Source organism: Halichoeres trimaculatus, unplaced genomic scaffold (assembly GCF_033239565.1).
Source record: "Halichoeres trimaculatus isolate MK-OKI-2021-1 unplaced genomic scaffold, fHalTri1.1 fHalTri1_scaffold_8, whole genome shotgun sequence".
NCBI lineage: Eukaryota > Metazoa > Chordata > Actinopteri > Labriformes > Labridae > Halichoeres > Halichoeres trimaculatus.
In genome coordinates, this window is record NW_027437186.1 from 344,632 (window position 1) to 371,481 (window position 26,850).

Genomic DNA, 26,850 nt, shown 5'->3' on the forward strand with positions numbered 1-26,850 from the left:
AGTATGCACCACAGAGAAACGTCACACCGAATCAAACTTCCACAATCTCACGATTTCAGGGCATTTGTTACGAGCTCAACTGTGAAAATCATCAAAACCCTTAACAGCCATTCCGTCATATTCAACATGTTATAACTTATTATTACTCGTCTCCATATAGTTTCAACTTTACCGTTTCTCTTCACTTTCGCATTCTGCGTCCACGTCGTGTGACGAAGCGAGATTGTTAAAAACCGAAAAAGTTACAGTAGTCTGTTTAACACCTGATTTTTCATTTTAGTTCAGATTGTAAGAGTGAAAACAGATAACTTTTAAAATATTTCACGGTAAACGTTAAGGGCCAGATTTAATGGTCTGTTCGTCAAATCGTCTTTAAAACTGTCCTTTGTATATAAAAGTTTGATTTCCCGTTCAGGTGACGCGGTTTTTGGGTAGATCTAGGGGACACAGTGTATGCTGTCAGTCCGCATGACAGCGCTCAGGAGCCGGACTGGGCCTGCCAACAAACCCGCTCTGGTCAGCCAGGACGGCGGCTACGCTGGCACACACTCCGGCCCTGACAACGTCTCCACTCTAAGTGAGTTCGTCTTACCTGCCGTGCCACAGACTCTAACCCTGGATTCAGTCCTCCCCCTGAGGCGATGCTTTCTTTTCCGCCCTAACGTGTCGTTTCCCAGCCTGGTAACGTTTGTTTTACCGTTTTCGTGCGGAGCTCCGGACTGTTGGATGCGCATTTGCGCACTGTGACAGGGGAAGCATCAGGGCTTTCTTCTTCTTCTACGACTACTTCTTATTCCTCTTCCTCATGTGTGTGTATGGGCCATCTCTTCTTCTTTACGCCAGGCGGCCTCATTAAGCTGCATTACTGCCACCTTCTGGTTTCACTTCACAGTGAAATGGTGTGCGGGAGCACTGACACACACACGCAGTGTGTTTGTGTTTGTGTGTGTGTGTGTGTGTGTGTGTGTGTGTGTGTGTGTGTGTGTGTGTGTGTGTGTGTGTGTGTGTGTGTGTGTGTGTGTGTGTGTACTAACAGGGTTGTGCATAATGAAGGGGCAGAGGATGAGTGGGTGCAAGAAATTGGAAAGTTGGTGCAGAGCTCAGACTGTGGATTCAGTTTCAAAAACAGACATTAAATGGTTGACAGATCAAAATAATGAGCTTGTTGACAACAACGTCTTCTTCATCCTTTGCCCATGCGGCTACTTTTTGGGTGTCTCTGTTTCCTGTGAAGCAGTAACCAGCCTGAACCCCCCACCCCACCCCCTGCTATGAACCAGTTAGGCCCATGTTATTACGTATTCTAGTTTTTAGAACAGTATGTAGATTATGGAGCCAGAACAATGAAAGTAAGATTTGGTATTAAAAACGAGTTTTGGCATTGTAGAAAAAGTTGTATTGAATCTGAAACAAGGATTGGCATTGTAAAATGATGAAATGAAAAAAAAAACAGACATTAAAAAAAGACAATATTTTTGAGGATTTTCTATGTCATGATGTATTCTTCGATGCCAATTTTCAGATATGTTTTCACACTCTTTACAGCTTCAAATCTCTTCACACAAGGGACCACTTCACACCTGCCCCTCTCCTCTCTGCAGTCACTCTGCCCCCCCTGCCACCACCCACTGACACTGAGCCCCTCATCCCAACTCCACCTCACCCCCGGGGCTCCAGCACACCCACCCCCCAGACCCTCCAAGTGAGCGAGGAGGAAGTGACCCGGCTGCTGCAGGGACAAAAAAACAGGAAAGCTCCAGGCCCTGACGGGGTTTCCCCCTCCTGTCTGCGAGCCTGTGCAGACCAGCTAGCTCCTGTCTTCACCCAGCTCTTCAACCGGTCCCTGGAGCTGGGTGTGGTCCCCTCCTGCTTCAAGCGCTCCACCATCATCCCCGTCCCCAAGAAACCCACCATCTCAGGACTAAATGACTACAGGCCTGTCGCGCTGACATCTGTGGTCATGAAGACCTTTGAGCGGCTGGTGTTGGCCCACCTGAAGACCCTCACAAAGGACCTGCTGGACCCCCTGCAGTTTGCCTACCGGGCAAACAGATCAGTGGACGACGCTGTCAACTTGGGGCTGCATTACATCCTGCAGCACCTGGATCATCCTGGGACCTATGCCGTGTCCTTTTTGTGGACTTCAGCTCGGCCTTCAACACTGTGGCCCCCCCCTCCCTCTGCTCCAAACTGGCCCAGCTCACTGTGCCTCCTGCACTCTGTCAGTAGATCTACAGCTTTCTGACTGACAGAAGTCAGCAGGTGAGGCTGGGGCAGGCCATTTCGGACATTCGGACCACCAGCACAGGGACTCCCCAAGGATGTGTCCTTTCTCCACTACTCTTCACCCTCTACACCAATGAGTGCACCTCCACAGACGCCTCTGTGAAGCTGCTGAAGTTCGCAGACGACACCACCATCATCGGTCTCATCCAGGACGGTGATGAGACTGCTTACAGACAGCAAGTGGATCAGCTGGTGCTCTGGTGTAGTCAGAACAACCTGGAGCTGAACACGCTCAAGACGGTGGAGATGATAGTGGACTTTAGGAGACATCCCCCCGCCCGGTCCCCCCTCACAGTCCTCAACAGCCCGGTGTCCATTGTGGAGAGCTTCAGATTCCTGGGCACGATCATCACGCAGGATCTGAAGTGGGAGCAGAACATCAGCTCCATCCTCAAGAAGGCTCAGCAGCGGATGTACTTCCTGCGCCTCCTGAGGAGACATGGACTGCCCCCTGAGCTGCTGCTGCAGTTCTACACTGCAGTCATCGAGTCCGTTCTGTGCTCCTCCATCACTGTGTGGTTTGGAGCTGCCACCAGGCAGGACCGATTCAGACTGCAGCGCACTGTGAGGACTGCTGAGCGCATCATTGGTGCCCCCTGCCCTCCATCCAGGACCTCTACTGCTCTAGGACTCAGAGGAGAGCAGGAAACATTGTGGGGGACTCCACTCACCCTGCTCACGGACTCTTTGAACTGCTCCCATCCGGCAAGCGCCTCAGAGCTCTGCGGACCAGGACAAGCCGGCACAGGAGTAGTTTCTATCCGTCTGCCGTCTCCATATTAAATAATAAACACTGTAACTAACACTGGCACCTTTTAAAACAGTTTACAGCTGCACTACGGACAGCATAGTTGCACTTTTCCACCTTCAATTGTAAATATCCCAGTATTCTGTAAATATTTCTGATGCACATTTTATCCCAGCCCTTTTCTACACCCACATCTTTTTATTCATCTATTTATTATTGTCATGTTTATGTGTCATGTTTGTGTGTACCTCTTGTGCTAGAGACAACAACTGCCGGAGTCAAATTCCTTGTATGTGTTGCATTCTTGGCAATAAAAAAATGATTCTGATTCTGATTCTGATTTTTAAGCTTTAATTAAAAAAAAGGGTGTGTGTGTGTGTGCATGTGTGTCTAAGGGGCCTTTTACATGACAACGGTTTTAGGATGAAACACAAAAGTTTTGTTGCGTTTCAGCCTCGGTTTACACGGAAACTGTGTTTCAGTGATCTAAAACACAAACTTTTGAAAACAGCCTCCAGAGTGGGGTTTTTCTGAAATGCTCCCGACACTGTAGCCGTGTAAACAGTAAGCCGGCGTTTTCAGTGGAAACGCTGACATCACACTCCGCCTTGCGCGCATACAACAGGACAACAGTAGCGTTGTTACGATCGTCGTGAACTACCGTGTTGTGCTTGTGCTGCTCAATCTGCTGTATCTGCTGACTGTCTTTCAACAAAAAGTGCATCTTTTGCTCCACTTTTTAAATTAGTATTCCCCAAACACCAGATGACCGGCTCAACTCTACTTCAGTGGAGATCTCCCAAACGTCTCCCATGAAACGTTGTCGTGTAAACGGGGCCTAAGTTAACTTAGTGGCAGTGTTTTGACATGGAGGGGAGGAGAGGGGGTTGGGGGCGGGGTGCAAGAACATGCTTCCAGGTTTCATGAAAAGGAGAGCGGCCTCTGTCGGCTAGCAGCAACTTGTTGCTCCTGTGGCTGTGATTGTACACTGGACACTGATGGATGGAAGCAGAAGCAGGATAGGGCCATTTTTGATGGCGTAGTGGCAAAATTAAATAAAAAATGCAGAGAATAAAGTTGAAATGTCTAAAATAAAGTTTAAAGATCTGACAATAAAGCCGAAATAAGGAGAAAAAAGTCAAAATAACCTGCCCTGATGTTTACCAGTGGTACGCCGGGTACAGACAGCTCCTCAACAGCCACAGGCACGACTGACAGTTGTAACAGCTGCCATACAGGAGCCTAAACGACAATCTTCAGAACCCGTGTGTGTGTGTGTGTGTGACAGGGTCAGTCTTCTACTTTTTTATTGCATGCGGTTTAAATGAAGTGTGCAAACACAATGACCTTTTCCGGCTGGCCCTGAAGTATCCCCCCCTTATCAGCTCACTGGAGGCCGGTGTGCACGACTACAGGAGAGACACCTGGCAGCAGATAGCAGAGAGGGACGACAGCAGGACGGCAGCGTGGGAAACAGTGTCCTCGTCGACCCTAAAAATACAGACTGAGAGAAACAGACTAACTGGCGGGTTGGGAGTTTGAGGTGAACTTGCATGCATCACTGTCCAGTGTAGGATCACAGCCGCAGAGGCAACAAGTAGCTGGTAACCGACTGAGGCTGCTCTGCTCTCCTGAAAACCTGGAAGCACGTTCTTGCGCCCCAAGCCCCGCCCCCAAGCCCCAGCCCTCCTCTCCGTGTCAAAACATTGCCAGTAAGTTGAAATGAAAAAAAGAGAATTGAAATTGAAAACCAGTGTTTTGTGTTTCGGTTCAACATTTTTCAATGCCAATCCTTGTTTCAGATTGAATTCAACTTTTTCTACAATGCTAATTTTCTTTTTCAATACCAAATCTTACTGTCAGTGTTCTGGCTGAAGATGACGTGTTTTTTATCAACACGGTGTCATCAATGCTCGTTAGTCCCCCGGGTTCTCTTCAGGTGATGCCTGCTTTCACTGACAGAACGATGTGTGCTGAAAAAATATGATTGATAAACAGAACTTTAGCCGGTTCGGTACCAACAATCACCCTATAGAACCTCGCAAAGCTGGTGTTGGTTCCCCTGGAGGCTGCAGCGCAAATAGCCTCCAGGGGAACTCCTCTCAGGGCAGCCCATGATGCAGAAACACCCCTAGTAGAGTGACCTCGCACCCCAGATGGTGGGGGGTGGCCAGTAGACACATTAGCGTGAGTGATCGCGTCAACAATCCAGTGGGACAGCCTCTGCTTGGAGAGAGCATATTCCCTCCTGGGACCAGCAAAGCAAACAAACAGCTGGTCACACTGCCGTATGCCAGCAATGGCATCAATATAAGCCTCCAGTGCCCGCACTGGGCATAGGAGCTGTGACCCACCCTCTTCCGGCGGTGGCACGAACCGGGCCGGCGGATAGGGTGATTTATAAAAGATGGCGACAATAACTTGGGGAAGAACATCACATTTGGCCGCAGTGTAATCCCAGAGCCATCAACATTCCACTGCAAGCATGCGCTGCTGACAGAGAGAGCATGCAACTTCCCCACTCGTTTGGCAGAGATGATTGCGAGTAGGAAGGCAGCTTTAAACGACAACCACTTAAGCCCTGCCTGGGCAAGGGGCTCAAAAAAATGCTGGCACAGCGTATCCAGCACCAGGGGCAAATCCCAATGCTGGGGCATTCCTGACCCTTGGGGGACGCAACCTCAGGGCGCCCCTAAGGAAGAGAGAGACTAACCTGTGTGAACCTACTGTACCACTATTCACCATGACATAGCGGCTGGAAATTGCAGCTACATACACCTCAAGTTTGGAATGAGAACACCCGCCATCCAGCAGGTACAGCAAAAATTCCAGGTTCACTGCAACTGGGCAGCGGACTGGATCTAAACATTTACATTCACACCACTCTGAGAATATTTTCCACCTATTCTCATACTGCATCCGAGTAGATGGAGCCCTAGCACTCCTAATGGTGTTCCTGACGGGCTCACGGCATCCACTTAGGAGTGGTTTTAAGCTTGCAGGGGCCACACACAGGTTGAGTCACCCGGGACCTGGATGCCAGATCTGACTTCGCAGCTGGGATAGGAGGTACCTCCTGACTGGAAGACACCAAGGTGAGCTGTGGCAGAGCCTGCACAGTAGAGGGAACCAAGTCCTCCCTGGCCAGAAGAGGGCCACCAGCAGAGGCCTGTGGCCCTACTGGAGGACCCTGTGCAGAGTCGGCAAGATCAGAGGCAGAGGGGGAAACGCATAGAGGTGAACCCGAGGCCATTCGTGAGCCAAGGCGCCCTGGCCGATAATGTGTTGGCTCTGGTGAGGCAAAAAGATCCACCTCCGCCTCCTCAAAGAGAGTCCAAATGTGGCTCACCACCTCTGGATGAAGCCTCCACTCCCCTGGTGAAGGCTTGTGCAGGGGGAGGAAATCTGCCACCAGGTTCTGTTTGCCCGGCAGATACATTATCCACAGGCTCATCAGGTGGGAAACTGCCCACATCAACAGGCTCTTGGCCACCTACAGCAATTGTGCTGACCTGGTGCCTCCCTGGTGATCGATGTAGGCCACTATTGACCTGTTGTCTGACCGAATGAGCACATGCCTCCCCCCCGCAGGAAAGGCATAAAGTGCTCGAGTGCCAGATGCACTGCATACAGTTCCAGCACATTGATGTGTCTTACACTGTCCTGCACCGACCACTGACCTTAAGCTGTCCTCATCTGCCAAGTAGCACCCCATCTGGTAGGACATGTGTGGCAGTGGCAGCAAGTGTCTCCACTATTTAATTCAGTAACACTACACTTAATAAACTTATTCAATGAGGGGATAGTTAAAGTTGCCGAACAACAACACCCTGGGAATTTCACCCAGAGAATGACTTATGTTAACCCACTTAGGGCACCCAGGTTCATTATACTCACGAGGCCAGAGACACGTTTCCAATTATAAAAAAAAAAAAACAATTTTATCTTTATATAAATGTTAAAAGAACACTTTTATACACACCATTCACACAGGGGGGGGAGGGACCTGATCAGATGCTGAGGCTTACCAGATGGAGAGAGGAGCTAATGAACAGGAGAGGGATCCGCCCAAAACAAACCAAAAATCACCCTTTCACACGTGGCACACACACAGGTGTGAAGACCAAATCCCAGGGAAGCACAGCACACAGAAGGGGGGGGGGGTACCTAATCACCAGCACCACCACCGGCCCTCAGCAACGGAAAAGGGAGAACACAATTAGTTAAATCAAAACAATAAAGCAAACAAACAAATAATCCAAATATAATAATTAATCTAAAATTAATAGAATCAATAACCCAAATCAAAGCCTAATCCAAGATAGAATAAAAAAAATTACACACTCAAAAGAAAACCCACCAAACATCCCCAAAACAACAACTAAGTTACAAATAATGCTAACTGAAAAGGGTAAATTTAAACTAATTAGACACACAGACAAAACCTATATAAACTAATACACACACAGGGAACGTATTCTCATTCACACAATACTAAAAAAAGGAATAAATCCTGTTAAAAGATGCGGTCTGTCCAGAAAAAAATAAAAAAGATACGGTCTGTGTCCTCTAGTGAGGAGGCCCCACAACCAGTACTTACAGGTGGCTAGGCTAAGTTGCAAGCATACGTGAAGCCAGGCAGCAACAGGAAAAGCAGGAGACAGTCAATCACAAGCTTAAAAACAGCACGAGCGACAAGTAGCAGACTCGAACCAGTGAAGCGTTGAAACAGGGCAGTTAAAACTTCGAGACAGAGTTAGTGGAAGCCCCGGAAACACAACAGCAGCACTCCAATCAGCTGATGTGACATCGCCCTCAGTGGCAGCATTTACCAGCAGTACTACAGAGTTTACCTATTAGAGATACCATATCAGCATTATCAAGAAAGCTGGCAATGATAGGGTTGCACATTACATGGCAAGATCAACATACCTCAGCAGCAGCAGCAGCAGCAAACACGCGCGCACACACTCGAGAGGAGGGAGAGAGAGCCAGGAGCTATGGTGTCTCACCTGTGACCACAATAGCATTAGCCCGCAACAAAATTGCACACTAACGCAGAGAGAGAGTGAAAACTCACCACAGGACACCAGAGACGGCCACCGGAGACAGACACGCCAGGGACACACCAGTCGCTCTGCAGCCCAAATACAAGCTTTTAACATAGCACCGAGGAGACCAACAACTAGCGAGGTAAAGCCATGAACACATACCTGCAGCAGCCACACACGACCTGGAAGTGACACGGACCGAAGGCAGAAAAACAGAGGCAGGGGAGAACTATGATTGGATGAAAAGTGAAACAGCACATCGCATAAAGAAATAAATATTTCTATGCTGCTACACATGCATCCACTGTCACGACTTCTCTGCATGATGGGACAGAACCCATGGGCACCCCCGTCATTAAGAACTGTCTCTCTCTCCACAGGGACAGAAGAGGACACACTGCTGCAACACCATGACCACCCTGCGCCTGTGTCGCCTGGTATCTAAGCAAAGACTGCAGCTTCACCTCTGCAAGGGGTGCAGTGCAAGCAAGCCCAGCGGAATCACTGGGGCAGCTGCTGTCAGTTTGCCCACAAGCTGTAGGAACCGGACATAAGGTAACCTCCTGCCCCCTCTGAAGCGGGACAGTGAGTCTAGGATGCTGTCCACATGCTGAGGGGACAGCCGAGCCTGCATACAGCTTGAGTCCAAGTCCAGCCCCAAATACGTTACCTGCTGAGAAGGGGCCAGGCAACTCTTCTTCATTTTCACCGCCAGCCCTAGGCGGGACACATGGGTCAGAAGACGGGCTGTATCCTGGACTGCCTGGGTCCGAGATGGTGCACAAATCAGTCTATCATTGAGGTAGGGCAGGACCTTTACACCCACCAACTGCAGAGGGGCCAGAGTCGCTGCCATGCACTGGGTAAAGACCCTCAGAGAGAGGAACAGCCCAAAGGGGAGAACCCTGAATTGAAAATGCTGCCCTTAGAACGCAAACCGCGGGAGCTGTCACAAATGCAGCACAATTGGAATGTGAAAGTATGCATCCTTAGGGTCTACCAGTGTGACTCATTCCTGATGACTTACCACAAGCAGCACCTCGGCTGTAGTCAACATATGAAATGACAGGGTCTTCAGGAACTTGTTGAGTCCCCTTAGATCCAGGATCAGGCAAAACCATCTGTCTTTCTTTGGTATGAGGAAATGTGTGGAATATAAGCCTCCCGGCTGTAGGTGAGGGTCTACTGGCTCTGTGGCACTCTTGGCCAGGAGGGTGAATAACTCCTGACTTAGCGCCAGAGCTTTTGCCGGGTCTTTTACTGTGGTGACCCTGACCCGGCCAGAGGCTAAGGGGGCCGGCATCAAAACTGCAGAGCATACTGCTGGGTGAGGGTGGAAATTACCCAGGGGTCTGGCGTGCATGCAGCCCAATAAATGAGCTGCTGCCGGGAAAACTGGCTGACTGCCAGCCCTGGGGAGTCAGTATCTGGGGCCCCATCCCCCAGAAGTCAGACATAGTACCCCTAAACTGTCGCGGGGCACGAAAGTCATGTGCAGACCTCTGAATGGCCTGCTGAGGCTGCTGGAGGCTACTAGAGGATGATAGGTGAGTGGGGTGGCCCTGGCCCTGCAGGTGGGTGCCGTTCTCTGAAGGCTAGCCAGCTGGGCAGTGCGCTCTAACCCCTCCACTGCCCTGGCTCCACAGGTAGCAAGCAGAGAACTCTCTAACCTGCATCTGTCAGGTGTGACTGGGCCAGCCACACCTGGCGCTGAGCTTGGATCAAAGTAGATATCAAGCACCCCAGCTCCCTAATCATGGAGGCAAAAGCCTGCAAAGAGGCATCACTGAAGCCCAGCACATACGCATCCACAGGCGCCTGCTGTAAAAAGAATAGAATGGAATAGAATAGAACTTTATTGTCATTGTAACAAGTACAACGAAACTGAAGTCACAGCAGCACTCAAGAAAACAAAATTAAGAAAGTGTATCGAAAGTTCAAAAAGCTCCATAAGAAAATAGATGCTGACAGCTTGTCCATCATTGTCCAGTTCAGCCAGCCTCCACCTCCACAGGGTCCAGGACTGAGCTTCTTCAGTCATGCTCCATCCTGTCTGCTCACAGCAGGTGAAGCTCTTAGCCATGTCTGTGAACAGCATGATGCTACTCTGCCCTCTGGTATTCCCTCTGTTGCTGGGTTAGCACAGCTAGCTCGTCCATCTTATTGGAGATAGATCTTACGTTCCCAATAACGATGGATGGAAGGACAGGTCCATGTTGTCCTTTCTTAGCTCACACCTGAGAACCGTCCTTACCTCCTTCTCACCTTGGGGAAAGATATCAGGCCTTACACCAGTTAGCATTGACATGCTACAGGCTGCTAACAGCTGCGTTCACATGTAAACAATGTAGCCATGGTTACATGTAGGATCTCCAGACAAACGTAGGAGAAAAAGTAGTAAAAATATCACTGAAGCCACAAAAAGTTTGGGGTCCATGACCAACAATGAACCATACAAAGTAATGATCCACTCCGAATACAAAGATTATGGAGAAGAGACAAAAAAAATACAAGAACGGACAAAGAAGAGAGAGCTGCTGCAAAAGGCAGTCATAGCTAACAGGGCAGCACCTAGCAAAAGGACAGGGCCAGCATAAGGTGGAAGAGGGGGTCCCAGATACGGCCCATGTGGGGCCCCGCATCATACACCTTGGACAGAAGTTCGTCCGTGACCATGCACTGAGGTCTAGGATACCTGGCATCTGACCTAAGAGTTTCATCAGGAAAGAATATCAGAGATGCAATAGCTGGCTCCACAGCAGGCATGCGGCCCAAGCCATGCTTAGCCGCATCCTGCATAGCCACTAGAGCCTGGGTGTCAGAGGTTGAGTGGGAGAAGGCCTTAGAGTCCCTCCAGCAGGCATGCAACTCCCTAATGTAGTCCTCCGATAGAGGAACTCACTGTGTAACAGGGGTACAGTGGCCTTAGGTTGAAGCGCCAGAAGAAGCTCCTTCATCTGACCCAGTTCAGCCGATAGCGGGTCCACTCTAGGAGTGAGTGCCCCGCCTTTAGACCTTTTCCTCAGCGGGGCACCCAAAGCCTCCTAGGCCAGACACTTGGGCCCCCAGGCTGCCCTGGTTGAACCAGGTCTAGAGAGGGAGTGTCTACACCTCCTGACAAATGCTCCACCTCCTGCAACCTAGCTACTTGCGCAGCCCAGGGCATACACCCACAATTTGTGCACCGATCTCCTGAGATTCCTGCCTTCAAATGATCCTTGCTCAGGCACATGGGGCAGCGATCATGGCCATCCTCCAACTCCAGAGGGGCCATGCAGTCTACACATGACTAAGGCATGATGAAGGGCAGCCGGGAACCACACCCGCCAGGAGAGGGAGGGAGAGCACTCTCTTCCCAGGGAGCTGTAACTTGGCTAGTTGAAAGAAAAAGCGTGCCCCGATAAGCCCCACCCACTGCTGACGGCCTTGAGCGAAAGCACTGCTGCCGACCACGTTGTACCCACTATAGGTCAAAGGGGTTGCACCAGTCCACCAACAAAAGAGGGCGTAGGCGTGAACACCATAGCCCCCTGTCAACATGTTACCACAAATAACTAAGGGCAAGTGGGAGCACTGCTCCGATCAGAATTACTAAATAAAAAACAGAAACCAGGCTAAGGTAATGAGGCGTACTCTACCGCCGTACAGTAGCAGAAACAGCACCTACTGAACAAAAAAAGCACCGGCACCCTGTGACAAAGCAAACTCAGCGTATTCTACCGCCTCAACAGAAAATAGTCGCTCGGATACGAGTCCTGCTGAACAAAAGAACGCCTACAACAGCCGCTAACAAAGTAACCAGGTGTACACTACCGCCGTATCAGGAACAGAAAACAGCTGCTCGAACCCAAGCACATGCCGAACAAAAAGCAACGGCCCAGTCACGGATAAAGCAACTATATGGGGGGCGGGCACCACCGTACAAAAGATAGCCATGTAGTCAATGATTACCCAAACAAATGAATTACTGGCATGAGCGTGAACACTGCAGCCAACAACACTCAGCTACGAGTAACAGAACAGCCGACCTGGCCAAAAAACGCTGCAGAGTGTTCGCTTACCTCGCAGCCCAGGCTGATGAAGAGAACAAACCAGCTTGTCACAGCCCCTTGAAGGATGATCAACGATCGCGGCTCCAACCAAATGAATCAGGCTGCCAGTGACAAACCAGTCCACATACGTGTGAGCAAGAAGATGAAAAGGGACATATCCTCTGATGACACTGGAATTTATGGTTTCTGGGGGTCATTTGGGGGTCACATGGGACTTTGTTGGTATACATACTTGACCTGCGCATGTGTGAGACGGTGATATCCAGTGCTTGAAGCGTCGCCTCTGGCGGTCAGGAGGGGTTAAATAGAACTACACCCAACAGAAAACTGATAACTGAAAACTGCTTGAAAAACAGAAAACTCAAAGACTAATATACAAAAGACAAAAAACATGGCTTTGTGTGGTTAGTGACCTCCTAGCTGCAGTCAGGGCAAACAGTGAACCTTTTTGGTCCTCTTTCTCTGCTGTAGGGGCACAACAAAATAAATGTATAGTATGAAACCTCATTCTGTTTTTCTTTCTGGTCTTATTGTTTTCCCCCTTTTTTCCAGTGTTTGGCACTTCAGGGCCACCATACCTTTGCATTAGGCTCATTTAGAAACTGAGGTAAGACTTTGAACGGACTCTAGGACCATGGGGAGGACAATTTATCTGCTATTGACTATAACACACACACACACACACACACACACACACACACACACACACACACACACACACACACACACACACACACACACACACACACACACACACACATACGGTATTCTGCCCCCTGTTTTCTGCGTACAGGCTTCTCTCCATGTACGCGCGGTTGTAAACTTAGAGCCTCCCTCTCCCTCTCTCTTCAGGACCATCATCCCCTGCGCAGACGGACACCTGCCCCACCGCCTGTCTTTCCTCTCTCTGTCTCTCTCTCCCCCATCTCTCTGTCGGACACAGCACCATCACACCGGGACTCCGTGCTCTGCGAACGCGGCTCAAAGTGCGCGGGGGGCGGCAGACAGACGAAGGACAGGTCCAAAGGAAGCCTTGATGAGGTGAAGCACGGATGGATGAAAGGATGGATGGATGGACGGATGGATGGATGGGTAGATGGATGCAGGCTTTCATGTCTCACCTTGGGAGGTGGGTATGAGCGCGCGTGCCTACGTGCTGGTGTGTTTTTGTCTCATCATGATGATTGGATATCCTAGCATCGTGGAGTCAGAGTCGGTGGCTCTGTCGGTATTCAGATTTTCACCTAACTGACATGAACACATGAACGTGGGAGGGGTGTATGTGCCCCCAGGCATGTGTGCGCAAGGCGGTGGTTCTGGGTCCTCGGGGCTCAGGAGCTCAGCTCTGTGGGTGTTTATGGATTATTCTGTACCAAGGTCCATCCAGACCTCAGACCCCAGCAAAGCAGGATCCAAACCAGGACCATCTTCAATACTGTAAGATTGTTACATGAGTAGCTGTTCAATAATCAGCTGTTTGATGGTCAGCTGTAAGATGATTCACTGTTCAGTGATCAGCTGTTGCATGATCAGCTGGTAAATACTCTGATTGGTTGTAGAAGATGCTCTGTATTCCTGGTATGCATTGTACCACTCTAACCCATTTTAAGTCATGAATATCTCATCAGTAGTAGAGGTTTGGTAGTTGTCATAGTAACACAGTGTTACTGCCTCTTTAAATAGTAGTCCAGCCTGTGGTTCAGACACATGAAGTCACTGCAGCAGAGTACTCTGCTCATCCTCCTCAATGCAGACACACTGGTCCAGGTGGTTCCTGTAGCACCGGCTGAGCCAGCAGAGACACTGCTCTGTTTCAGCTCCATGATGTCTGTCACTGAAACAGATCGTCAGTAATCAGGCCTGTGTCAGCTAACTGAGGCTGCTGGTGATGTAACACAGGTGTAACCTCAGATCACAGAGGGCTGTCTGCTGCTAAAGGATAATCTGGTCAGCTGTAATTCACTTAAGCTAACAACATTTATTCACATCAGAGATTAGATGATCATCCCAGCAGACGTCACCTGATCGCTGGTACCAGGATGACGGGAGTGATAAACAACAGAACTATACAGTGACAACTGGAAAAACCACTGATGACACCCACTCAGGAATGTGCTCACACACACACACACACACACACACACACACACACACACACACACACACACACACACACACACACACACACACATTGAAACCAACACTACAGAGTGTAGAGCAGAAATACAGTATATCAGTTATCTTTGAGTCTTAAACTGAAGTCTGAATCGTTGACGATCCTGAACCTTTTTTAGCCTAACGACAGATGATGAGTGAACATGCAGATGTTCAGAGTGCAACGAGGGATTCTGTTTGTGGCTAATAAGGTGCTTCAGATTCTGGAGGCTAACATCATACTGTTTACAAAAAGCAGAGATTTGGTTAGAAAGCCACATCAGTGATCTCAGCCAAGACCAAGTCGCCTGATGAAAGCAGAGTTTTCTCAGTTAGAGGGTAGATGGAGATTTTGCACTCTCAAATAGAAAATGAAGCTAAGACAAGACAGACAAAGTGTGAACACTGAAAGGAGAAATTACATGAGAGATAAATAGAAAGAGGCAAATGTGAGTACAAGGAGTCAGAAGACGAGGTCCCAGCAGTGATGGAGGACCTGTGTCCAGATGAAAACCCAGAGCTGTCCTGAAGCTTCAAACAGCTTGGTCATAGACCTGCATAGACTACGGAGGCTCATTCTGGGCTGCAGCATGCTGGTATTTGGACAGAATCCTAACCCTCTCACTGATCAACCACCCACTTGAGAGGCTACTACTTTCAGGACCAGGACCAGAGTAGGAGGACACACATCAGCGCTGCATGCTCCCAGGGCAGCATCCACAGAGGCTGGGTCAGACCAGCTTAGACTAGCTGAAGACTAATATGAGACCAGAGAAACAGATTGTTCTAAAAAACACACTGTACAGAGTGGGAGGGGCCATGGAGGTCAGAGGTCAGTGAGCTCAAACCTTTTTGATCCATCATCACAGACTGATGACATCACAGCTCACCTGTCCTCAGGTGTCTCTGAGCCCAGATGATCAGTGGTCAGTTTCCTGCAGTGTTACGTGCTGCGTAACCATCAGCAAACTCTGCTTTTGACCAAGGAAAACGTTCTCCACTAGGAGGTGCTATGGGGAAATATATCCAGATGGTTTTAGGGAAGGATCTGGATCTTGATCAAATCAGGAATGTTTTTCAGTTTCGGACTATTTGGACATTTAACAGGATTTTTAGACCCAAATATTTCTGATCCTGCATTCTGAACTCTTTCTCTTGTCCATTTCCTGACTTAAATCGGGTCTGTGTCCTCTGGTGTGTTGATCCTCATACTGTAGCTTCAGATATTAAAGGTGACACAGAGCAGTCTACTCATGGAGTTCAGCATGGAGTTCCATATGGCTCGAACCAACTGTCTGTGCTCCACGTGGCTTGAACTGGCTGTCTCTGCTTCATCTTGCTGTGACTGACTGTCTGTGCTGCATGTAGCATGGACCGGCTGTCTGTGCTCCCTGTGGAATGGACTGGCTAACTGTGCTGCATGTGGCATGGAATGGCTGTCTGTGCGGCATGTGACATGGATTAACTGTCTGTGCTGCATGTGGCATGGAATGGCTGTCTGTGCGGCATGTGACATGGATTAACTGTCTGTGCTGCATGTGGCATGGACTGCTTGTCTGTGCTGCATGTGGTATGGACTGACTACAAATATGCCAGATAACTTGTAGTAGTTTTTGTATAGTTTTTAATTTGAAATTCATCTGAGTTTTTTCAGGTATTTTAAAATTATTTATTCTTGGGCAGAATTTAAAATAGGGCAATGACAGGAGGTCTGAGAGAGAAGGTCTTTGAGAAGAGGTCTGTAAGTGAAGGTCTGTGAGTGCAGGTTTGTGAGTGGAGGACTGTGAGAAAAGGGCTGTGACGGAATCTGTGAGAGGAGGTCAGTTAGTGGAGCTCTTTGTGTCACATACAGGTCCAGCTCTGATGAGTTGTTGCTTCTTTTCTCTGCTCATCAGCCTCCTTCTGCTTTTGGTTCTAGGAGAGTCCAGGCAGTGATGTCTAACCCCTGACCTTTGACCTGTCTGAGACCCTGTGGGGAAGGAGGAGGAGGGGGGTGATCAGCAGAGCTTTGAAGAAGGATGGAGGAGAACCGAGAGGGGGAGGCTGAAGTTTCCCTCAGACTGGGGAGGACCTCGCCAAGTGGAGGAGAAGGAGGAGGTGGGGAAGGGAGGGACCCCTGCACTCTAAAAAGCCTTATAAACACCCATGGACTGGGGCCAGAGCCTCGGGAGGCTCTACTGTTGGTTTACTCAGCTCCTCAGTATCAGGGTCACGTGGTGCAGACCCCTCCTCAGCAGGAGAGAGGTAGAGGAGGGGGTATGCCTCAGCTCTTGAACCCCAGAGCCCTCCTCCCCCGACAGGTGCTAACAGACCCTCACCTCAGGTCGGTACAGAGCATCCTCCTGTACCCAGAGAATGTCTTACGGACATGGGGGGAGAGCGGGGGAAGGGACTGCTGTGAAACCACTTTCATTGAGGGGCTGAGCCCTGACGCCTGCTCCTCAGGTGCTGACAGGAAGTTTCTGGACTTTTCTGGAGAGGACTCAAAGATTCACACGCTTTCGGATGACATTGAGGACGAGGATGACTTCCAGGAGCTGGAGGTGAGGAGAGATTATTCCTGTGTGACCACCTGATAATAAGAGCCCAACTCAGAGGATATTCCATCATTACAGTCAATGTGACATAATGCACACCAGCTCTTCACAAGAGCGCCCTCTGTGGATGCAGAGAGTGATGTTTTCAGCTGCTCTTCCTCCAGATAGATAAGGATAGACCTGTCTATCTGCTTAACCTAAAGCCTGCTTCCACCCAGTGGTCTGGTTTGGACCATTACAGCTTGGTATGGGTTGGATCAGTAAAACCTGATCCTATTTGCGTTTCCACAGCCAACTATTCCCTTCTTGGTAGGCAGCGTGCTAGCTGTATGCTGATGGCCACGTCAGCCATGTTATAGCATGATGCCGTAGTAGCGCAACACAGTGTACCCTGCTAATAAGTCCAATGAAGAAGAAACAATGAAACGTGAACATAGGGCAACAATACAAGAAATCCAGCAATTCATCGTCTTTGTGATTGGTGTGTGTGTGTAACAGGATCAATCAAGCTTTGTTTCACAGAAGGCTGTGTGCTGCATGGAGAAATGCAGCAGCTGCTGTCACACAGGAAGTGACCATTCTTTCCACCAATCAACAGACTGCAGTGTTTCTAGATCTAACTCCTGGGGTCTGATTGGTATGTCTAGCACCCCAAAGAAAGGGTACCAAAAAATATAGGGTATAGGGTTGCCCTATGGTTTACCTTTTTATCCCTTGGTTTCTCCCTTAGTCCTTGGGTAACCCCTTAGCTCTTGGTTTATCTTTTAGCCCTTGGTTCACTCTATAGCCCTATTAGTTACCCTTTGGCCCTTGTTTTACCCCTTAGCCCGTGGCTTACCCTGCAGCCCTTGTTTGACCCCCCCAGCCATTAATTAACCCCCTTGGACCCTGTTTTACCCTGTAGCCCTTGTTTTTTCCTATGCTTTTGGTTTACCCCTAAGCCCTTTGTTTACCCTTCAGTCCTTGGTTACCCCTTATCCTTTGGTTAACCCTTCACCCCTTGGTTTACTTCTTAGCTTTTGTTTACCCCTCAGCACCTGTTTTACCCTTAGCCCTTTGTTGACCCTTTAGCCCCTGGTTTTGCCCCTAGCCCTTTGTTGACCCCTTAGCCCTTGGTTGACCCCTTTACCCTTTAGATGTAGTTTTACCCATACCCCTTAGCCCTTGGTTGACCTCTTGGCCCTTGTTTACCCCTAAGCACTTCTTTTAGCCCTTGGTTGAACCTTCAGCACTTGTTTGACCCTTAAAGCCGATGGTTTGCCTGTTGTAAACGCTTAGCCCATGGTTGACTCTTAACCCCTTGGTTTACCCTTTAGCCCTTATTTTTTTCCCCTTAGCCCTTGGTGTAATCTTAAGACAATGGTCAATCCATCATCCTTTGGTTAATCCCTAAGCCCTTATATAAACCATTTAGCTTTCAGCCCTTAGCCCATGGTTTACCCCTTAGCCCTTGGTTTACCCTCCAGACTTTATTCAACCTTTTAGCCCTTGGTTTACCCGTAAACTTTTAGTTTACACCTACCCCTGGTTTACCCTTTAGCCCTCAGTATACCCCTCAGCACCTAGTTTACCCCTTAGCCTTTGGTCAAACTCCTAGCTCTTGGTTGACTCTGGCCACTGGTTAACCGCTAAGCCCTTAGTTTACCCTTTAATCCTTGGTTCACCCTTAAGCCCTAGGGTTTACATTTTAGTCCTTGGTGTACCTTTTAGCTCTTGGTTTACCCCTTAGCTCTTGGTTTACCTTTTAGCCCTTGGTACACCCTTTAGTCCTATTATTTACCTTTTAGCCCTTAATTTACTCTTCAGACCATGGTTCACCTTTAACCCCTTGATTGACCCCTCAGCTATTATATTAACCCCTTAGCCCTTGGTTAAACACTCAGTCCTTTGTTTTCCCTTCAGGCCTAGGTTGATCCCAAAGCCCTTGGTTTACCCTTAAGCCCTTGTTTACCCCTTGGCCCTTGGTCAACCTCTTAACCTTTGCTTAACCCTTAGGACCTTGTTTAGCTCCTTAGCCCTTGGTTTGTGCTTCAACTCTTGGTTTACCCCTTAGTCCCTTGGTTTACCCTTTACCCCTTGTTTAACCCCTGGGCCTTTAATTTACTCCCTAGCCCTTGGTTCACTCTTAAGCACTTAGTTTGTCTCTATAGACCTTGTTTTACCCATTAGCCTTTGTTTGACCCCTCTGGGCTCTAATTTCGTAGACCAGGCACAAGTGCAGGCGCACCTGCCCTGCGCCGGCCTTCGCCGTGCGGACAGGGAGTGACCAGCGCACTTTGCAAATTTCCTGCAGTGCCAAGAGAGGCGCAGTCAAGGAGGAGGAGTGCAGATGAGTGCAGAGGAGTGCAGAGGAGCGCAGAGCTGCGTGTCCACGCCTCCCTCCGCGCGAATGGCAGAGAGAGAGGAGAAAAGCCGTGAGTGGGTTGAACACAGCTGAGTGCTGTTTTCAGTAATCAAATGAGCGCCTCTCCTCGCCTTTAAATGCCCTGCGGCCGAGGCGCAGCGTCTGATTGGTCTGACTGATCCCCAGCATTGCGGAAACAGTGCTGGTAGCAGAGAAGGTCAGAGCTGCTGTCCCTGCAGCAGGAGAATGGACAGCGGGGCGCATCTGAGGACACGTAGCGCGTCACCGTATGGGCCAGCTCCCGGGACAGATGTAATCTGTTCCTTTGTCATTAATAGGAGTACAAAATGAAGAGGCAGTAACACAGCTGGCTTATCTATTCAGAATACTTTTGATCCACCTGCACTCCTGGTTTGTCATCGCCAAGCAGAGCCTTTGGTGATATACTGTATACTCTCCCAGTGTCTCCGCCTCATCCTCCTTACAACAATGTACTCCATCTTTTTAGATCACGTTAAAAATAAAGACTAAAACAGAGAAATATGGGAAATCACGGGTAAATCCTGAGTGACAAACATTTATTTTGTCTCTTTTTTCTTCGTCTTTTCTCTCCCTCTTTCCTTTGAATTAAATGAAATGAGAGAACCAGATATATACTCACTATCAGATGTTAAGGCTGTTTATTGTTTAATTGTAAGATGTGCATCAAACTTCCAGCTGCCGTCAGGTTAACTTTCCATTATGACAAACAGCTTTAATCTGACATCAGATGTGACGGGACAGTTAATATAGATATAAATGTATATGCTGGTTCAGACGGTTACATTGAATAGCGATTACTGTGATTGTTTATTGCATTAAAACGTGCCTGACACTCTGGAAACCTGCCTCTGAGGCTTTGATGACATGTGCGCACATGTGCGCCTGTCACCAAATTACAGCTGCGTGGGGTGCGCTCCGCCTTGCGCTGAGGATAGACCAGGTTGGAGCTGGCGAGCTTTCAGCGCACTTTTTTGGCACGAAATTGTCACTGCGCCAACATGAATCTGCTGACACCTCCCCCTGGTGCGCCGTCAACTCCCCCTGGTGCTCAGTCACACCCATCTCTGCGCAGACGGACTACCTAATTGTCAAATTGGCAGTGCACGGTGGTAGCACTGCGTAGGCTGCGCCAGGCTTGCGCCCTCTGCGCTGCGCCAAGAAATTAGAGCCCTCAGTCTTTGATTTACCCATTAGCCCTTCCTTGACCCTTTAGATCTTGTTAAACCCCTTGGCACTTGGTTCATCACTTAGCCATCAATTTACCCCTAAGTCCTTAGTTACCCCTTAACTTTTGTTTACCTCTCCTCACCTGATTTACTCTTAGCCCTTTTTATGACCCCTTAACCCTTGGTTAAACTCTAAGCCCTTGGCTTACCCTCTAGATCCTGGTCACCCTCTTAGCCTTTTGCTTGACCCTTAAGAACTTTTCCCCCCTTAGCCCTTGGTTTACCATTCAACACTTGTTTGACCCCTCAGCCTTTAATCTACCCCTTAACCAATGGTTTACCCTTTAGCCCCTTGTTTACCCTTAAGCCCCTTGGTTTACTTTTTAGCCTGTGTTTGACCCCTCAGCCTTTAATTTACTACTTTGCCCTTGGTTCACCCTTGGGCCCAGGGTTTACACCTTAGCTCTTGGTGTACCCTTTAGACCTTGTTTGACCCCCCAGCCTTCAATTTACCCATTAGCCCTTTCTTGACCCTTTAGATCTTGTTTTACCTCTCAGTCTTTGATTACCTCTCGGCACTTGGTTTATCCCTTAGCCATCAGACTCCTTAGCCCTTGGTTACCCCTTAGCCCTTGTTTTACTCCTCAGCACTTTATTTAGCCCTGAAGCTAACTCTTTGCCTCTTAGTCCTGGGTTTAGCCCTTACCTCTTGTTTTACCCCCTAGCCCCTAATTTACCTTTAGCCCTTGGTTCACCCCTTAGCCCTTGGTTTACTCTTTAACCATTGTTTGACCCATGAGCTCTTAGTTTACCCATTAGCCGTTGTTTTCCATTTGGCTCTTGTTTTTCCCCTTAGCCCTTGGTTTACACCCTCTATGTTTGGGTAAGGGAACAAGTGTGAATGGTACCCTCCAGAGGTCTCAGCAAGGCTGCTGTGGGAGGCACAGCATAGGGGCAGAAAAAAGGTACTCTTTTTTTTAATGGGAGGAAACATTCAGGGCTACAGCTTTAGAAGCCAAAGCTTCATATCAGTGATGAACCTGTGAGATAGTTACATCACCTTTTTCATCACCTCACTCTCACTAGGGCTTTCTCCCCAGTCTTAACTTTTGCTTGTGTTGTAGGTCGCCTTGGACAAAAGGGAAATGAAACTGTAGAACTTTGGAATATAATGACAAGAAGTAACAAAACTTACAGCATTTCTTTCACATCCCTTTACTGTATTCAACAAACCGCTAAGACGTTAACACAGTGGTGGTGTTGGAGTTAACACGCATTGCATTTAAAGCAGGTCTCACCTGGTAAGGTCACATGACACAACGTCCTCAGCTAAATGCCCCAAAACAAGAGAACAAAGACAGGATCAGGTTTACAGAGTTTCCATGTGCAATAGTGTGTTTGTAAGCAAAGTGTCTGTGTGTTCATAATTAGTCTTGGCTTATTTATCCAGTGACCTGTGAGTCGTCTCACCTGTGTCTCTGTTTGATCAGAGTGAGTACTCCAGTGAGTCAGAGAGTGAGGATGCCTTCCTGCTGATGCCCCCCAGAGACCACCTGGGCCTCAGTGTCTTCTCCATGCTCTGCTGCTTCTGGCCGCTCGGCATCGCTGCCTTCTACCTGTCCCATGAGGTAACCCCACCCCCGACCTGAGCTTAAATCAAATCAAAATATTCTTTTTTTAATGCAAGCTGTCATATTTTTAATTGCTTTTGAAGAGTACTGAATCAATTGAATGTATTGTTCTAATTACCTGTAAAAAATAATATTTAATAATAAAAACCATTAAGTATTTTTTTTACCCGAGAATTTACATTTATGAACATAATTTTTTTTCCATAATGAGAAAATTTGTAAGGAAAAACAGTTTTATTCAGTATATTACTTAAAAATAGCACAAATAACACATTTTTCCACAGCTAAACAAAATCTTCTTTAATGTTCTAAAAATACAATCACATAGCAGTTGCCAGAAATCTTTCACAACTGGATTAAACAGGACTTCCTCTGGAGTTCAGCTATGTCCATCATATTTGGTGTCCCTTGCTATTATTCTTGGGATACGTGAGGCAAAGAAGGAATTATTGAATCCGTCCTTCATCACACCTAAAAAAAGAGTGATGGCCAAGCTGAAAAGGAAAAATTTCTGAAAAAAATTATTTTGGTTCATCTGACAACAGAACAGTTCTCCACTTTTCTCAATCCATTCATATAAGAGCTGGTCTGAATCATGTTAACAATCAACTACTTCTTTTCTTGGTAGAGCTTTGACCTTTCTTTGTGGACAGCACAGAGAGTGATTTGCTTCGATGCTCTGAGCCCATGTCAGGCCTGATTTTATTAATGCAGTGATCTCTACTACAGTAATGTCTGATTTTATGGATGCAGTGATCTCTACTACAGTCATGTCTGAATTTATTAATGCAGTGATCTCTACTACAGTCATGTCTGATTTTATTAATGCAGTGATCTGTCCTACAGTCATGTCTGATTTTATAGATGCAGTGATCTCTACTACAGTCAGGTCTGATTTTATCGATGCAGTGATCTCTACTACAGTCAGGTCTGATTTTATCGATGCAGTGATCTCTACTACAGTCATGTCTGATTTTATCGATGCAGTGATCTCTACTACAGTCATGTCTGATTTTATTGATGCAGTGATCTCTACTACAGTCATGTCTGATTTTATGGATGCAGTGATCTCTACTACAGTCATGTCTGATTTTATTAATGCAGTGATCTCTACTACAGTCATGTCTGATTTTATTAATGCAGTGATCTGTCCTACAGTCATGTCTGATTTTATAGATGCAGTGATCTCTACTACAGTCATGTCTGATTTTATCGATGCAGTGATCTCTACTACAGTCATGTCTGATTTTATTAATGCAGTGATCTCTACTTCAGTCATGTCTGATTTTATTAATGCAGTGATCTCTACTACAGTCATGTCTGATTTTATTGATGCAGTGATCTCTACTACAGTCATGTCTGATTTTATTAATGCAGTGATCTGTCCTACAGTCATGTCTGATTTTATAGATGCAGTGATCTCTACTACAGTCATGTCTGATTTTATTAATGCAGTGATCTCTCCTACAGTAATGTCTGATTTTATAGATGCAGTGATCTCTACTACAGTCATGTCTGATTTTATTAATGCAGTGATCTCTACTACAGTCAGGTCTGATTTTATCGATGCAGTGATCTCTACTACAGTCAGGTCTGATTTTATTAATGCAGTGATCTCTACTACAGTCAGGTCTGATTTTATCAATGCAGTGATCTCTACTACAGTCACGTCTGATTTTATAGATGCAGTGATCTCTACTACAGTCATGTCTAATTTAATCCATGTAGTGATCTCTACTACAGTCATGTCTGATTTTATTAATGCAGTGATCTCTACAAAAGTCATGTCTGATTTTATTAATGCAGTGATCTCTACTACAGTCATGTCTGATTTTATTAATGCAGTGATCTCTACTACAGTCATGTCTGATTTTATTAATGCAGTGATCTCTACTACAGTCATGTCTGATTTTATTAATGCAGTGATCTCTACTACAGTCAGGTCTGATTTTATCAATGCAGTGATCTCTACTACAGTCATGTCTGATTTCATTAATGCAGTGATCTCTACTACAGTCATGTCTGATTTTATTAATGCAGTGATCTCTACTATAGTCATGTCTGATTTTATCGATGCAGTGATCTCTACTTCAGTCATGTCTGATTTTATTAATGCTGTGATCTCTACTACAGTCATGTCTGATTTTATTAATGCAGTGATCTCTACTACAGTCACGTCTGATTTTATCAATGCAGTGATCTCTACTACAGTCATGTCTAATTTAATCGATGCATTGATCTCTACTACAGTCATGTCTGATTTTATTTATGTAGTGATCCCTTCTACAGTCATGTCTGATTTTATCGATGCAGTGATCTCTACTACAGTCATGTCTGATTTTATTAATGCAGTGATCTCTACTACAGTCATGTCTGATTTTATTAATGCAGTGATCTCTACTACAGTCATGTCTGATTTTATTTATGCAGTGATCTCTACTACAGTCATGTCTGATTTTATCCATGATATGATCTCTACTACAGTCATGTCTGATTTTATCTATGCAGTGATCTCTACTACAGTCATGTCTGATTTCATTAATGCAGTGATCTCTACTACAGTCATGTCTGATTTTATTTATGCAGTGATCTCTACTACAGTCATGTCTGATTTTATCCATGATATGATCTCTACTACAGTCATGTCTGATTTTATTTATGCAGTGATCTCTACTACAGTCATGTCTGATTTTATCCATGATATGATCTCTACTACAGTCATGTCTGATTTTATCTATGCAGTGATCTCTACTACAGTCATGTCTGATTTCATTAATGCAGTGATCTCTACTACAGTGATGTCTGATTTTATTAATGCAGTGATCTCTACTACTGTCATGGGTGATTTTATCTATGCAGTGATCTCTACTACAGTCATGTCTGATTTTATTAATGCAGTGATCTCTACTACAGTCATGTGTGATTTTATTAATGCAGTGATCTCTACTACAGTCATGTCTGATTTTATTAATGCAGTGATCTCTACTACAGTCATGTCTAATTTAATCCATGCAGTGATCTCTACTACAGTCATGTCTGATTTTATTAATTCAGTGATCTCTACTACAGTGATGTCTGATTTTATTAATGCAGTGATCTCTACTACAGTCATGTCTGATTTTATTAATGCAGTGATCTCTACTACAGTCATGTCTGATTTCATTAATGCAGTGATCTCTACTACAGTGATGTCTGATTTTATTAATGCAGTGATCTCTACTACAGTCATGTCTGATTTTATCGATGCAGTGATCTCTACTTCAGTAATGTCTGATTTTATCGATGCAGTGATCTCTACTACAGTCATGGGTGATTTTATAGATGCAGTGATCTCTACTACAGTCATGTCTGATTTTATTAATGCAGCGATCTCTACTACAGTCATGTCTGATTTTATCAATGCAGTGATCTCTACTACAGTAATGTCTAATTTAATCGATGCAGTGATCTCTACTACAGTCATGTCTGATTTTATTAATTCAGTGATCTCTACTACAGTCATGTCTGATTTTATTTATGCAGTGATCTCTACTACAGTCATGTCTGATTTTATTAATGCAGTGATCTCTACTACAGTCATGTCTGATTTTATCTATGCAGTGATCTCTACTACAGTCATGTCTGATTTCATTAATGCAGTGATCTCTACTACAGTGATGTCTGATTTTATTAATGCAGTGATCTCTACTACTGTCATGGGTGATTTTATCTACGCAGTGATCTCTACTACAGTCATGTCTGATTTTATTAATGCAGTGATCTCTACTACAGTCATGTCTGATTTTATTAATGCAGTGATCTCTACTACAGTCATGTCTGATTTTATTAATGCAGTGTTCTCTACTACAGTCATGTCTTATTTAATCCATGCAGTGATCTCTACTACAGTCATGTCTGATTTTATTAATTCAGTGATCTCTACTACAGTCATGTCTGATTTTATTTATGCAGTGATCTCTACTACAGTCATGTCTGATTTTATTAATGCAGTGATCTCTACTACAGTCATGTCTGATTTCATTAATGCAGTGATCTCTACTACAGTGATGTCTGATTTTATTAATGCAGTGATCTCTACTACAGTCATGTCTGATTTTATCGATGCAGTGATCTCTACTTCAGTAATGTCTGATTTTATCGATGCAGTGATCTCTACTACAGTCATGGGTGATTTTATAGATGCAGTGATCTCTACTACAGTCATGTCTGATTTTATTAATGCAGCGATCTCTACTACAGTCATGTCTGATTTTATCAATGCAGTGATCTCTACTACAGTAATGTCTAATTTAATCGATGCAGTGATCTCTACTACAGTCATGTCTGATTTTATTAATGCAGTGATCTCTACAACAGTCATGTCTGATTTTATTAATGCAGTGATCTCTACTACAGTCATGTCTGATTTTATTAATGCAGTGATCTCTACTACAGTCATGTCTGATTTTATCGATGCAGTGATCTCTACTACAGTCATGTCTGATTTTATTAATGCAGTGATCTCTACTACAGTCACGTCTGATTTTATCAATGCAGTGATCTCTACTACAGTCATGTCTGATTTTATGGATGCAGTGATCTCTACTACAGTCACGTCTGATTTTATCAATGCAGTGATCTCTACTACAGTCATGTCTGATTTTATCTATGCAGTGATCTCTACTACAGTCATGTCTGATTTTATCAATGCAGTGATCTCTACTACAGTCACGTCTGATTTTATTAATGCCGTGATCTCTACTACAGTCATGTCTGATTTTATTAATGCAGTGATCTCTACTACAGTCACGTCTGATTTTATTAATGCCGTGATCTCTACTACAGTCATGTCTGATTTTA

The 26,850-nt window shown here is 46.3% G+C and overlaps 2 protein-coding genes across 5 annotated transcripts in view; one reads left to right on the forward strand and one right to left on the reverse strand.

Annotated features, from left to right (window-relative positions):
* The window catches only part of cul9 (cullin 9), a 94,075-nt gene extending 80,705 nt beyond the window's left edge, over positions 1-13,370 (reverse strand). For 2 of the 3 annotated variants that reach the window (XM_074675608.1, XM_074675607.1), the window contains exon 1: positions 593-808. In XM_074675608.1, the coding sequence (XP_074531709.1) occupies positions 593-734 (142 nt within the window). In that variant the 5' untranslated portion in view covers positions 735-808. Of the gene's footprint in view, positions 1-592; positions 809-13,258 lie in introns of those variants that run through there. The other variant, XM_074675609.1, reaches the window with a different exon arrangement.
* syndig1 (synapse differentiation inducing 1) overlaps positions 13,038-26,850 on the forward strand; it is a 36,254-nt gene continuing 22,441 nt past the window's right edge. The window contains exons 1-3 of one of the 2 annotated variants that reach the window (XM_074675610.1): positions 13,038-13,178; positions 16,210-16,834; positions 21,871-22,008. In XM_074675610.1, coding sequence (XP_074531711.1) covers positions 16,310-16,834; positions 21,871-22,008 — 663 coding nt within the window. In that variant the 5' untranslated portion in view covers positions 13,038-13,178; positions 16,210-16,309. Of the gene's footprint in view, positions 13,267-16,209; positions 16,835-21,870; positions 22,009-26,850 lie in introns of both variants that reach the window. The other variant, XM_074675611.1, reaches the window with a different exon arrangement.